At 30.2% G+C, this 14,807-nt stretch overlaps 1 protein-coding gene across 4 annotated transcripts in view; it reads left to right on the forward strand.

Moving 5' to 3' along the window:
- Positions 1-14,807, forward strand: part of LOC129913564 (uncharacterized) — a 410,935-nt gene that overhangs the window by 359,133 nt on the left and 36,995 nt on the right. For 3 of the 4 annotated variants that reach the window (XM_055992304.1, XM_055992306.1, XM_055992308.1), the window contains 2 exons: positions 673-798; positions 1,110-2,585. In XM_055992304.1, coding sequence (XP_055848279.1) covers positions 673-798; positions 1,110-2,585 — 1,602 coding nt within the window. The remainder of the gene's footprint in view (positions 1-672; positions 799-1,109; positions 2,586-14,807) is intronic. The other variant, XM_055992307.1, reaches the window with a different exon arrangement.

Here is a 14,807-nt window from a genome sequence, read left to right on the forward strand (position 1 = left end):
AATCATTTTAATTTTAATTTGATTAAATTAGACGTTGTAAAAATTTTCAAAATTGAATTTGAAATTCCACAAGAAAGGCGCAATACAAAAACAGAAACTCAAATACATTATAATTATAGAATTGAAATTGGGCTTATTTGGAATATGTCTAAGTTACTTGTAGTACAATGATGCAAATTTCAAAATTTAAATTATTATGTACAGGACTGACTTTTAAATTATTTTCCAACTATCGCTAAAATCTGCTTATTTTTGAACTTTTACTCGAAAAAATTTAGGTTTTCTTATCTTATTGTTTCATCTTTTTAAAATTGACTTTATCTTCTGTTTTCAACCGATGGATGTTCTTCCTTTTGTTTAACAATATGTAAACATCTACCATCCCACTTATAGGAATTTATTCCTAAATTCAGTTCTGGGAAAAAAATTAAGTTATGCAAGATGATTGACTCAAACCGTACCTACTTCTACCAAAATTTCAAGGTTCTTTTTGAATGAACATAACCTTGGAAGTTGTACACACGATTAAGTCAGCAGTTTCCTTGCCCAATGTTCAATTATGTTAACAAATTTCTCCAACCGTAAATTCTAATCTTCCCAGTGACCCTCTAAATATCATTTATATTTGTATGTGTGTGTATCTAACATATTTTTTTTTTATTATATTTCCAGTAGAAACAGTCAGCGAATTGATTTATACACCAAAAGGCGAACGCGATTACGGAACCCTTGCCTGTTGGGGTAGAAATTCAATTGGCAAACAAGTGGAGCCCTGTTTATTTCAAGTTGTACCTGCAGGTAAATAAATAAATACAAAATAAAAATCAAAAAAATATATGTATACAAATGTATTTGTGTGTATATGTAACATGGAAATGTACGTGTCCATGACATCGCATAATATTTTATCATGCTCCATTGCTTTAAGATTAATGAAATCCTTATTTTTTTTCGTCCTTGTTGGTTGAATGTCTTGAGCAAGTGTGCGCTGCATGCTTAAAATAACTCAAACTTCCTTCTCATGATTTTGTGTATATTTTGTAAAATATTTTTGTTGAATCATTTCTTTTTCTCAAAAATTTTATTTAATATAAATTTTTTTTTTTTAGCAAAACCTGGACCACCAAGGAACTGCACACTGCGACCGTATGTTGTCACATCGGCCTCATTGAATTCGTCAAATCAAACGACAATACATCCTAATCAAATGCCACCCGCATACGGTCGAGAATCAAATTATCCCCACATGGAATTTTTACGTGACAGCCGGATCAATCGCAACCGCACCAATACCAATACCAATTTTAGTAACAGCAAAAAGGACAACACCAACAACAACAAAAATCCAAATTTAAAAAAAAATACCATCACGAAGAAATTGAAAATAACAAAAAAACGAATATCATTCACGCCATCGAATATGATGCCATTGGACAAGGACGAGGCTGATGCATCAAATTCACATCAGGAGCTGGAGCATCATCAACAACTACAACAGAAGCAGCAGCAAAAACAGCGTTCCACATCAGCAATCTTCGGCCAGAACATAAATAATAAAAGTGAAATATACTATCGCAGGACGAAACGTGATACGAAACATGACGAAGTAGCAGCAGCAGCATCTTCTGCTTCTTCGCTGCCACCAGATGATAGTATTGTTCCACAAGACGTATCAAGGAGCAGAAGAAGAAGCAAGGATCATCTTAAAAATTCCAAGTCATATCAAAAAATATCCAAATCGAATCAGGACGTGGGTAACATTTCTCATTACAAAAGGGCCACAAGGAAGATAAAGCGAAGCAGTAGCAGTAGCAGCAGTGGAACATCAATTCATCTTTCCAAGAGGCAAGCTACCTTGCCACAGTATCCAAGTGGTGATACTCATCATCGTGGTGTGGCATCACCCCAGAGTAGCAGCAGTGTAACCTCGGGTAATGTAGCAACTCAAACTATCCACCATCACCAGGATCTACTGCATCTTCAGCAGTTCTCTGACACTGCTGCACCAAGAAGGGACGTTGATAAATTAGATAAGATTCGTATACGAAAATCACTTGAAGTAATGCAACAACAACATCAGTCCATGAAGAACTATAAAATTACACCACCGGCATTTGTGGCATCAGTGGCAAGTAGTAGCAGTGGCACTAGTATAAGCATATCACAAGATGCCAACTTAAGTAATGCTAAGCCAAATGGCCCATTGGATAGTCTTAGCCGCAATAATACCTTGAGGCAAAGTGGCGCTGCTGCTGGAGCTGGTGGTGGTAGTGGTGCTTCAGATAACAATGAGATAGATGAGGATAAGGGTCTTGAGGAAACCGATGACTATCAACCTAGATTTGCCTATTCACGCATGGAAACTTACTACAATGGTTATGTTACAACGAATGGCAATGGCATGCACTTGGAAAATTATGATAATATAATCTATTCAACAATGGAATTGGAGTGTTTGCCGGGTTATGATGGGGGTTTGCAACAGCAGTTTTTCTTGGAAGCGTACGACTCGAAGACAAAGAAACTGCGATTGAATACGACTAGTACGTATTCGGATGCACCGATTTTTCGGATCGATTTGACAGGTGAGAGAAAATGTTTATTTTCTTTGAAACATGCTTTACACATTTTCACTAAACGGTATAAAAATGTATTGTTCGTAGATTTTGAAAAATTCCCAGAAGATTGTTTTTCTTCTTCGAAAACTGGGGATGAGAACAATGTTCGAGAGTTTCATAGGAATCTTTTTCCAAGGGAATGCGGGAGATTTGTAAAAGTTGGAGTAGGGTAATGGATTTATTTTTTTATCAGAATTGAAAAATACTGAACTGGATTAAATATTTAGAAGAAAATAAAGTCAGCGTACAAATTCTAAGGGTTCAAGCAATTAACTTAAAATCTGAAAATTTGTGAACGCTAGATGCATTGAATTTCTATTCTTGGTATTTTTAACCCTCTGTAGGCACACCTCTTTTTTGCGAATTTGGTTTATCCTTTTTCATGGCGGTAGAACTTTTTTCTGTCTCACTATTTTATGGAGAATCACATATGAAATTGATGTAGAATTTTCCGAGGAATTCGAATACTTTATTCAAAATTCAAAAAAAATAAAATATTTTCACCCTTTTAAAGACACTTTTCTGTGACCACTTTTCATTTTTGTCCTGCCAAATTAGCACCCGTGTGCCGGAAGAGGGTTAATGTTTGAAAATGTCCCAAATGTTAACTAAGAATTTTTTTTGGATTTGTATCAATTTTGTGTGAGATGTAGGTACTGTTTAGTGTGTTAGATTGTCACCTTGAATTTTTTAAAGGCCTTTTCTGAGTTATTGACAAAACTTGTCAAAGTATATCATTATTATGATATATAGGCTGACAAATGTACGACACAATTAAGCCCAGGTTTTTCTTATGATAGTCATTTCAAAATTGTATTTATTAATTTTTTGAAGAAAACGCAAACATGACAATCGCTAGCAATCTAACATGGTGACTTAAGTAGCCAAAATGAACCGTTTTGTACGTGAGATTAAAGACGAGTTTAAGGGGTGTTATCTCTGAGCATATATTGACTATGAGAAGTTGGCTCTCCCAAATAAAAATTTGGTTTGCATTCCTGCGTGATTCGTTTGCCCAACGTTAGCCACTTTTTCGCCTAACCAGCCTTATATATGTAGTTCAAAAATTATGACAAAAAAAAGTCATGTGTGCAATTCACACGTGGTAGAAGTGAAACCTTAAAAAAAAAATTTCTTGCAAAAAAAAAAATCTACCTATTTTTTATTCTATCTCCTTTAAATACATGTTTTTTATATGACAACCTATATTAAATTTATATCATCTGAAAGCTTATTGTTTCAGCTCAATATATATATATATTTATATCCTCCATGTCTATTCAACATCTACAAAAAGAGCTTATTTTTTTTCAAACCAAATCACTTTTCATCAAAAAAGCAAAAAAATCAATCTTTTTTTTTTAACACCATTAAATATATTTTTTTAAATGACAACCTATAGTAAATTTGATATCATCTGAAAGGTTATTTCACCTTTTGTATGACGTATGAATCATATTTCTATCATGCCTAGAAAAAAAAATAAGAATTTTTAAAAGCCAACTATGTCGAAACTTCAAGCTGAGATTACGGTACTTCCTACACTGGCCATCGTCAACAGATCTCCACAGGTGTTTTGAGGTATTTTTCAAGTTTTTCAGTTTGAGATTGTGTAACTTGTAGAGCTCGTACAGTTAATTGTGATATATCAAATGAAATGTTATGTTATCAGCATGCGTATTAAAGTTAAATCAAATTTGTATGTGCACTAGATCAAAAGATATAACGTGTGTAGAAAAAGAACATATTTTTACCGTTAACTCAGAATTTTGAATATGAAATTAATTGAAATTTTGTACATTTATAGTTTATTTAATTATTGCAAATTTCATTCATCTACCTATTAAAACAACAAAGTTATAACAAGTTGAATGTTCGTGTCGCGTTTTCGTTTCATCTTGTTTCAAATCACTACGATACTAACGAAGTTTTCACTTCAAAAAAAAAAACTTATTTTAAACAACTACCAACCTCATGGTTAATTGAGATAAATTAGGGTAGAGTTGCCTATTTGCGGCAGTCTCCAGTTACCGGCCACCTTTCGCAAAATCGTTTTAACTTAACTAGTGATTTCAAAAGGGTTTATTCCAAATTTTCACTCGTATGCTGTCTTAACATATAAGAGAACAGCATAAGAGCAAAATTTTGGAATAAACCCTACGAAATCCCTACTTATAACGATTTTCCGAAAGGTGGCCGAAAACTGGAGACGGCCGAAAATAGGCAACTCTACCCTATACAAAGAAAAATAAAGTTTTACACAAAACTGGGCAGCAAGAAAAAAAAAATAATTTTTACTAGAGCTAAAGGAAACCCTAGTAGAAGTTAATACACTAAGAAAAAAAAAAAAAAACAAAACACGTTGATTCAACCATTTTTCGGAATGATTTTGAATTGAAGACTATAATTTTAAAATCAATCAAAGAACATCGTTAGTGATTTGTAGTTATAAAACATCTTCAAATAAAAGTTGTTTTAACTTTTAAAAAAGCATCGATTTCAATTAAAAAAAAAATAATTGTTGAATGCTTTACCAATGTGCTATCTCACTGTTGGTAATAAGAGTGTTAAAATGCAACAAAAGCTGAAGTCCGACAAAAATAAAAAAATTTCTTACGTTGTTTCAATATTAATTTAAAGATAATTCATGTTAGTTTTTTTAACATTAAATCAACGTTGTACAATGCACATATTATATTTAACGTTGCGTTTTTTTAATCAGTGTACATAATAAATATCTTAAGCTTTCAATCATTCGATTGAAACGTCTTTTTCAAGACTTCAAATAATATTATAAAAATAAAAAAGAGAATATCCAGCTCCAACTACAAATTTTAAGAAACCTCTTAAAATTTTGTACCTGAAGAAGGTTGTAATCACAACCGAAAAGTCGAGGAAAGCTTAAGATACATAAGTAACAAAATTGTTTTTTTAAATTACCAACGTCATGGTTACTTAAGAAAAATTAAACAAAGAACAATAAAGTTATATACGGTTGTTTTGTCTGAGTTAGGTGCTTGGGTTCTCTGGACTTATGCTTCAGCTGCTTCTAAGAACACTGTACATTAGGGTGTCCGTTATTTCCCAAAGTGATGTTTTCGTGGGTGACAGCCCCCAGATCGAAAGTTTAGGGCCTAAATACGGGGAATTTAGCAAAAACAAATTTATTTTAGGTCATTAACCCGTGCCTCTAGGGTCATACTTTCCCCATACAAATTTGTATGGGAAATTTTCAACTCATACATAGCATTTTTTTTCTCTCGAGTTAAATCATCTATTTTTAAAATGTTTGTTGATTCTGGTAGGAAAACTGGTACTTTAAAAGGGGTTGGGGTCGAAATTCTGTATGTTGCAAAATTCTGTATTCAAAATACTGTATGCCAAAATACTGTATGTCAAAATTCTGTATGTGCAAAATGCTGTAGGAACAAAATTCTGAAAGTCAAAATTCTGTATAGCAAAATTCTGGTTGGTCAAAATACTGTATTTCAAAATTCTGTACATCAAAATTCTGTAAATCAAAATTCTGTAAAAATGCTGTAAAAAAATATCGTTTTGATAATGTAAAAAAGTGCGCGCGCACTTTTTTACATTATCAAAACGATATTTTTTTACAGCATTTTTACAGAATTTTGATATACAGTATTTTGCCGTACAGAATTTTGTATTTACAGTATAATGACGTACAGAATTATGGTATTACAGTATTTTGACCCCACAGAATTTTGTCGTACAGAATTTTGACAAGCAGAATTATGACCCGCTCCCCTTTAAAAGATTACATTCAAAATTTCCCGTTAAAAAATTGAAATTTTTGCCGTTTTTATACGTTTAAATTTATTTTTCTCGAACTACAAAAGATATGTTTTCAATATTTTTATTGAATTTTGTTTAAAAATTATTCACCTAAAAAATGAGATCAAAAAAGTTGCAAACAAGAAAGGATAAAGTATTAAATAATATTTATTTAATATAAAAACGGCAAAAATTTCAAATAGAAATTTAAAAAAATTAAAATTTTTGATTTATACACAAATTTTTGAATGCAATATTTGAAAAGAATTAAAAACAAATAAAACTGCATTTAAAATTATGTGATAGGTGAAAGCAAAAACTATGAAAACAGCTAATAATTTCAAAAACCGAAATAAAATATAAAAAAATTTTTTAACGGGAAATTTTGAATGTAATCTTTTAAAGTACCAGTTTTCCAACCAGAATCAACAAACATTTTAAAAATAGATGATTTAACTCGAGAGAAAAAAAATGCTATGTATGAGTTGAAAATTTCCCAAACAAATTTGTATGGGGAAAGTATGACCCTAGAGGCACGGGTTAATGACCTCCAAAAAATTTGTTTTTGCTAAATTCCCCGTATTTAGGTACTTAAATTTCGATCTGGGGGGTGTCACCCCCGAAAACATCACTTTGGGAAATAACGGACACCCTACTGTACATGCAGATAGTGTTAAACTGCTTTTTTTCTGCGATTTTGCTGCTACTCCATTGTTAGTGTAAATTAAATCTGGCAATGCTGGTTTCTGTTCAACAATTCGGTTGATATGTATTATGTAGGTACCAGATCCGGGTTCTATTGGCTGCAGTGTCTTCTAAAAATTTTGTGTAATTGTAGTGTTTGAATGGAGTAGTGGAGCATGGAGTTTTGCTGAATTAACTAAGGTGTTGAAGTTCAAACGTCTTTGTTTCACGAATGAACTACTTTTTTTTATGTTGCTTTAAGAGATGAAAAAATCAAAAATAAACCTTTTTTCCACGTTTTCATTGATTCATAAACGCAAAATCATTTAGAACAATAGTTACATCAATCAATGTGGTTTTCATTGATTTTTCCTCAGTGTAGCGGTCTCTTCATGTCATCGGGTATTTTTGATTGTTCAGTACACTTGAGGCCAATACTTCTAGCGAATCTGCAGATCCCAGTTCTGTTCAAGGATAAACTTCTAAAAAACCAACACAATTGCTTGATATTTTATCAAGGCATGAGTGTCGAGTGTGTTTTTAGAAAACCATACTGAAGATCAGACATGATTGCTTCGCGTAAAGTATTTTTTTAAAGAATTTTGATGATACTCCTGATATGGGTTGGGGTCAAAATTCTGCCGGGGCCAAAATTCTTTTGTCAAAATTCTGCTTTCAAAATTCTGCTTTACAAAATTCTGCTTTCATAATTTTGCTTTTCAAAATTCTGCAAAAAATTAATTTAATTTTAATTTTTTGCAGAATTCTGTAAAATCATCTTTTTGAAAAATTATCTGCTTATTTGATTACTTACCTACATAATTTGTCATTTTTTAAATGCGAATTAATTTTTGTTTCATAAATGAATAAATTTGAAAATATTAAGAAAAGGTTTTTAATATTAAACATTTCCGAAAATAACTAAAAATTTATTAATTTATCAAATAAAGATGAATATTCAAAAATTTTAATAAGAAAAGGAATATAAAACATCTGTTCCAATTAGTATACATATTTTATTTGAAAGAAAGTCGGTATATGCATTTCAAAAAATATTTGCGACACTTAAATAAAAAAAATTAGGAAAGTACAAAATTAGGAAAGTACCAATGTTGAATTACATTAATGAGGTGTATTTTTTTTTAGCCAGCGCATATGCTATAAAAAAAAACAGAATTAGCAGAATTTTTTTGTTCAAATATAATTCTGGCAGAATTTTGAAAAGCAGAATTTTAAAAAGCAGAATTTTGAAAAACAGAATAGAAAAAAAGCAGAATTTTGAAAAACAGAATTTTCGCTGAAAAAGCAGAATTTTGAAAAGCAGAATTTTGACCCGATCCCTCCTGATCGATCATTTTTAGGCATGTAAAAATTTAATTCTACGAAAATTGTGGTAAGAGGAATTTATGTCTGTTATCCGAGTCGGTTTTCCAACAAGCTAAGAGATGTGCTTTAAATCTGCAAAGGTCTCAGCATATGTACCTTCTGTTGTCGTCTGGCCCCAAATAAATTAATTACATTAAAATTTCTCGTAACGATAATTTCAGTATGAGAATACCACGAGGCAATAATTCTTGAAATGGAAAACAAAAAAAAAACGTCAAATTCTCGAAAAGTTTCATACTCGTACCATCTAGAAAATGATTGAAACCTTATTTTGAGTAAAGCTCTGAGCAAAAATTCTTATTTTTCCCACCTGTCTGCGTATGAAAACAGAAACCCATAATCGACCTCAAGATCAAAACAACAAAAAGTCATAAATATGCCATACTTTATGGAACCTGAACAAATAAAGAAAAAAAAAAGAAAAACAAAATAAAAACAAATTTAATACATTTGCACATACCTAATGTGTAAGATACATAATAAATTAGTTGTAATGGATTTGTGGATATCCGAAAAGTTTTTCTGTTTTTTTTTTTTTTCTTCTAACATTTTCTTAAAGTTTTGTCTCTTCCTTCGTTTTCTTAGAAGAAAAAGATATTGATAGAAGAAATCCTTAATAGACGAAGATTAATGAGGCTATACTATACTACTCTACTATAGGTGTTTTACTAGGTGTTATTTTGGAAAAGAAACCAGACGTAATGGACCAGAATCAACAAATCCAATAGCAACTTTCGGGCTTAAGAAGTCCTGATGAAACGAAGGCGTGTGATAAAACTTTAATAAGTTACGATTTTTTTTTTCTGTTTGCTTTGCTTTTTTTTTTGTGGAAATGAAAAAAAAAGTAAAACTTTTTCCCGCTTAACTGTAATTAGTGTGGTAAATGTGTGCCAGAGAAGATGCTGAGTGAAATGTCTTAATCAAATGGTGTTATACTCTATATATTTTGGAGAAATGCTGATGAAGAACATATCTTTATTAGGTATAATATGTGATGGTTATTGATTTTGTTGTTGTTTTTTGCGGTCTTTTTTTCTGTTGGATTTAAGTTTGAAAAGTTTATTAGGTGATTTAATGGGAAAAATGATGATTATGGTTTTGTACCGAATTGGAATGACCTTGGTTTTTATTAGGTTTCTAGGTACTCTCCATTTCAAACAAATGTAATTTTGTGTAGAGATATCGTTGTGTAAGAACTTTAAGCTGATCAAATTCTTAAATTCGAAACAAAATATTGGGAGTAGATAAGATGAAAACATGATAAAAATGTGCCAACTTAAACAAAACATCCAAAAATAGCATAATAAAAGGTCTAAAAGTGCGGTTTACAACTTTGACATTTTTTATTTGCTCTAAAGGGCAAGGATTGGTTTTGTGTTGAAACAAATTTCGAGGTTTTAATCAAAACCGATGGAGAAGTCCGAAAAAGTGGTTTTCATCATGACGTCCGTCGTTCTATGCGTCTGTGCGTGCGTCGGTCGGTGCGTTTATGTGTATATGAAGCTGGAGCCTCAAGGTGTCTACGGAATTTTTTCAAATTTGGTACAGATGCTTTTTTCGTAATTGCCAAAACTGTTTTTTTTGTTTAATTGTACATATCTCTTTTAGAAAGTGTACCATCCATACAAAATTTTTAGTTATTGCAATTTTCTCGAAAATGACTCTGACGATTTCTATTCAAATTGGTGTGAGTAATGATATTTATTATCATTTTTAATGATTTTGTATTTTAAAATTTTCATAATTCACATAATTTGTTTAAATGTTTTTCTGATATCTAACCAAATCGATGAATTACCTAGCGTTACCTAATATGTATGTACTTTTAACCTAAGAAAAAGTACGCGCAACACAGTCGTGCATTTTATATAACTTTGTTATAAAATTTTTTTGAATTTTTTTGACGTGAAAACTTCTTTTGTATCGTAGTGATTTGTTATAACTTTTTTTTTAATAGATAGATGAATAAAATTTGTACTGTAGATAGGTAATTTCAGTTAATTTCACATTAAAAATTCTGAGATAACGGTGAAAAGATATTCTTTTTTTAATCACGTTATATCTTTTAATCTAGAGCACATAACAAATTTATTTAAATTTAATACGCATGCTGATAATATTACCTTTCATTTAATATATCACACATAACGGTACGTGCTCTACAAGTTACAAAATCCTTAATTGAAAAACTTGAAAAATACATCAAAACACCTGTGAAGATTTGTCTCCGATGACCGGAGGAAGTACAGTAATCTCAGTTTGAAATTTCGACATGGTTGGCTTTAAAAAATTCTTACTTTTTTTGTAGGCATTGTAGAAATATATGATTAAAGCGTCATATAAAAGGTGAAATAATAATGATATAAAATTTATTATAGGTTGTCATTTAACAAATGGATTTAATGGCGTTAAAAGAGAAGAAAGATTGATTTTTTTGATTTTTTTATGAAAACTAATTGGGTTAAAAAAATTCTATCCCTTTTTGTAGATGTTGTATAGACATGGTCGAAATAAATATTTTGAGCTGAAACAATAAGCTTTCAGATAGTATAAAATTTATTGTAGGTTGTCATATAAAAAAAAGTGATGGAATAAAAAAAAGTTATAAATTTTTGATTTTTTTTAAATGATTTTTAAGGTTTCACTTCAACCACTTTTTTTCAATGAATATGCACACACACAGTTGTACATATATCAAAGTTCGAACATCTTTTTGATATCAGTTTCGAAAAAGATGATTCTATAACCACCATTTTGTATAAAAAAAAGTTTGCAGCTTTTTCGTATTTCTTATACTAATATGCTTGAGTGTACCTAATTTCACGACATTTCGTCAAGAAATAGCAGTGCAAATTATTTTTTACATAGAAGAGTTTGCTAGAGCTATTTTATTCAAAAAATAAGATGTTAGGGTGGTCAATTTTTTTTTGTAAAAATATAAATTTTTAAAATTTTGTTTCAAACTTCAGAGACCATGCGCGACCGGATGATATGAACCGATTTTGATTATTTTTTAAACCCTTCTTAGTCTTCGCCATTCGCAACTTTTAAACGCTATTGCGATTAGAAATTCGAAAAAAAAAGTTTTTTTCGGCCCACTCTACTGTATACCAGGTTATAGAGAATAATGCCAGAATGAGAATGGATATAACAGTGGTTTTCTTATAACATATCTTCTAAATCATCTTTTTTTACTATAAAAGTATAATTTTCTTCAATGTTTCTGCAACAGCTGCCACCCACTGGATAGAGAAATATTTTTTAAACTCTTGAGATAATTAATATTGAAATATTGAGGTATACCTACACTATAACACTGTTGAATCCAGCGATTAATTAATACCTGGTGTTTCCATTAGAGAAGTTTGCTAAAAAAAAAAACAAAAACTAAGCTTCATTTTCGAAACAGTATAATTTCTACCAGTTCTTCCCTCGCACAATATCAATTTAGGTATCCTTCTCAATATCTTAAGGGACGAAAAAGCATTCTCTAAACATCAATCATTATAAGCAGCGTATAACTTTTCGTCCTTCTCGTCCTGTTTTATTCCTCCCATCAGAAAAACCCAAAGACTAAAGAGAGCACATATCGCAAAACAAGAAATCAAAATCCTTTTTGTTGTGAAACATTCTGAAGTTAATTTTTTTGTTTTTTTTTTTCTAACTTACTTTTTTTTTTGGTAGAGGGATTGAGTTTCAGATAGCAGCATGGCGCCGATAACGAACGACAAAATGACGCTTTTGTCGTTTCTTGTGTGCGTGGAAGAGGATATAAATAATAAAAGTGCTGCTTTAGCCACTTCCTGGCTGTGGGTGATGACTTACTTTCTTTTTCTGTTTTACTTTTAACTGTGGAACGCGTACTCTATTCAGCCAGTTACGGCAGCAAGTAGTATCGTATCGTTGTCGTCTTTGGTAGTCGTAGTCGTCGTCGTCGACGGGGTATGTCATCGTTAGTGATGTATCCCTTTGGGAACAATTATTACTCCTTAATGTGTTTACTCTCTATAAAAGTGGTGGAGTTACATTTCACAAATCCCTAATGTTGAACTGGTAAAGTGAACTTATTTTTCACAAAAAAGTAAAGTATATAAATATATATCTTTGGTTTTAGATCTAGTTATGTAGGTATTGTATCTTTTTCATCCATTACGTTGTCTATCTTTTATCGTCCTTTTCTACGTAGTTGGTCTACGTCGTCGTTCTTCTTTTATAGGTGGTTTGTTAAGTTTCAACAATCATGGCTTCTTGGCTTACTTTTCTCAATTTTTTTTTTTTACTCTAAAAGTTAAGAAGTTTGAGATACTTTCCAGGACATCAGAAAGAAAGTGCTACAATTTTTTTTTTTTTACTTTAAATTAAGGACGAGAATTTGTTTTGAAAAAATAATTAAACTCAAGGTTTAAATTGATATTTCAGTTAATTGTTAGGGCATCATTTTTATTAATGAGCAATACCTTTACAATTCTAAGTCTTTCAAGTTTGATTTTTAGAGATATATGTACGTGTGTTTGGATTGGTTTTTACAAAAATAATATTTTTGTTTTATAGGTATTCTTAAATTTTAAGAAACATTGCATTTCATGTTCGTACGACCCAAACGTATTTTTAAGTTTTCTTCAATATTTCATTATGGTCTTTAAGAAAAAAAAAAATGGCGATGATTTAAGCTTGTTCCAGTGTCTATAGATAAAAATGTATTCCTTTTTTACCTGATGGAGGAACTTTCATCACAAGTTTATAAAAATAAATGAAAAACAAAACTAAGGTAGTAAAAACGTTTTTTTTTAGAAAACTATTACCCTTTGGCTTATAAGAAATTCAATCTTTCAATTAGGATAGAACACTTTATTGGAATAATAAAGAAATTTAATATCCATTAAAATTTTTCGATTATATTTTCTATTCCTGGAGAAGGTGCTGTAAGATGTAAGTAAAAGGTTTAGAGAAACTTATTCAAATTAATAAAAACAAAAAAAGAAACAGAAAATATTCAATTCCCAAATTTGATCTCAACTGAAATAAATTGTGATTGAACATCCTTATCTCACTCATTCTCAGAATGCATTGTACGTATTTACACTCAGAGTTCAAGTTTTAAATTTTTTTAGAAATATGTATTTTTTAAAATTTTAACTGAACAAATTGCATACAATATAGTTTTTTTCTTTAGAAAAAAAAAACTCTTAAATAAAATACATAACTTAAAAATTCTGAATTATAAAATTCTGTAAGAAAAAGTTCGACCATTTTAGACACCAAAATTAATTTTATGGCCCTTTTTGAGCAAGAATTAATTAATTTACAAAAACCTTCAAAAAAAACTTTTTAAGTTTTATTTTTTTAAACCGTGCTCCGAAACTCCGTTGAATAATTTACTTTATTGAATTATACTTTATTCTTAGCAATTTCAACACAGCGTCGCCCGAGAATTATTTTGTCGTTAACATCAATTTTAGAATTTTGGGAAAACGCATTTTAAGGTTTACGTTAGTAAAAAAGACAGCGATGTAGTTTTTTCAATTTAAAATAGAATATTTTGTATGATATCTTCTTCTTATTTATGTTGTCAAAAGTCTCTTATTTGTTTTGGTTTTCAAATCATCAAGGTTTTAATCCCAAAAAGAGTTTGTCGTAAACCCAGTTTTTACGACAAAAATCAATATTAATATGATGCTTTATTTTGTGAATATACAAAACGGATACTAATTATTTCAGTAACGGTACACGATAAAAATAAAATGCACGACTAGGTCGCACGAACTTGCTCTTAGAGTTAAAGTTGCTTAAATTTTTAAGACCTTTTATATAGAAATTTGGAAAAAAAAAAAAATAAAATTCGTTTTTTTGAAAAAATAAAATAAAATCTGAAATTAAATTGCCCAACAAAACAAGTATGCAGTTTTGATTGATATATTAACATACATTTAAAAAAAAAAATTTCAAAATCGTTAGAGCCGTTTTTTAAAAAACTAATTTTGTATAAAGAATTTTTTGGAAAAAAGTTTTAAAATTAAATTGGTATGCTATTTTGTAGTATCACTAATCAACATCTAAAAACAAAATTTCAAAAAAATTCAATGTCCCGTTTTCGAAAATTTGATTTTTCAAAAAAAAATTTTCAAATTTTTTTTTTAAATCCAAAAATTATTTTTTTGAAAATTTTAATTCTGGTTTATATTTAAATTTTATAAATGCTTCTTTACAAGAACTTTCGTTGAATTTGAATTAGCGGTTTCGGAGATAATTGGATTTGAAAAAAACGGTTCTATGGCAGGTACCGTTAATAATGGTTTTCAAAAAAAAATTTTTTCATTGAAAGAT

This window comes from Episyrphus balteatus, chromosome 3, assembly GCF_945859705.1.
Source record: "Episyrphus balteatus chromosome 3, idEpiBalt1.1, whole genome shotgun sequence".
Classification (NCBI taxonomy): Eukaryota; Metazoa; Arthropoda; class Insecta; order Diptera; family Syrphidae; genus Episyrphus; species Episyrphus balteatus.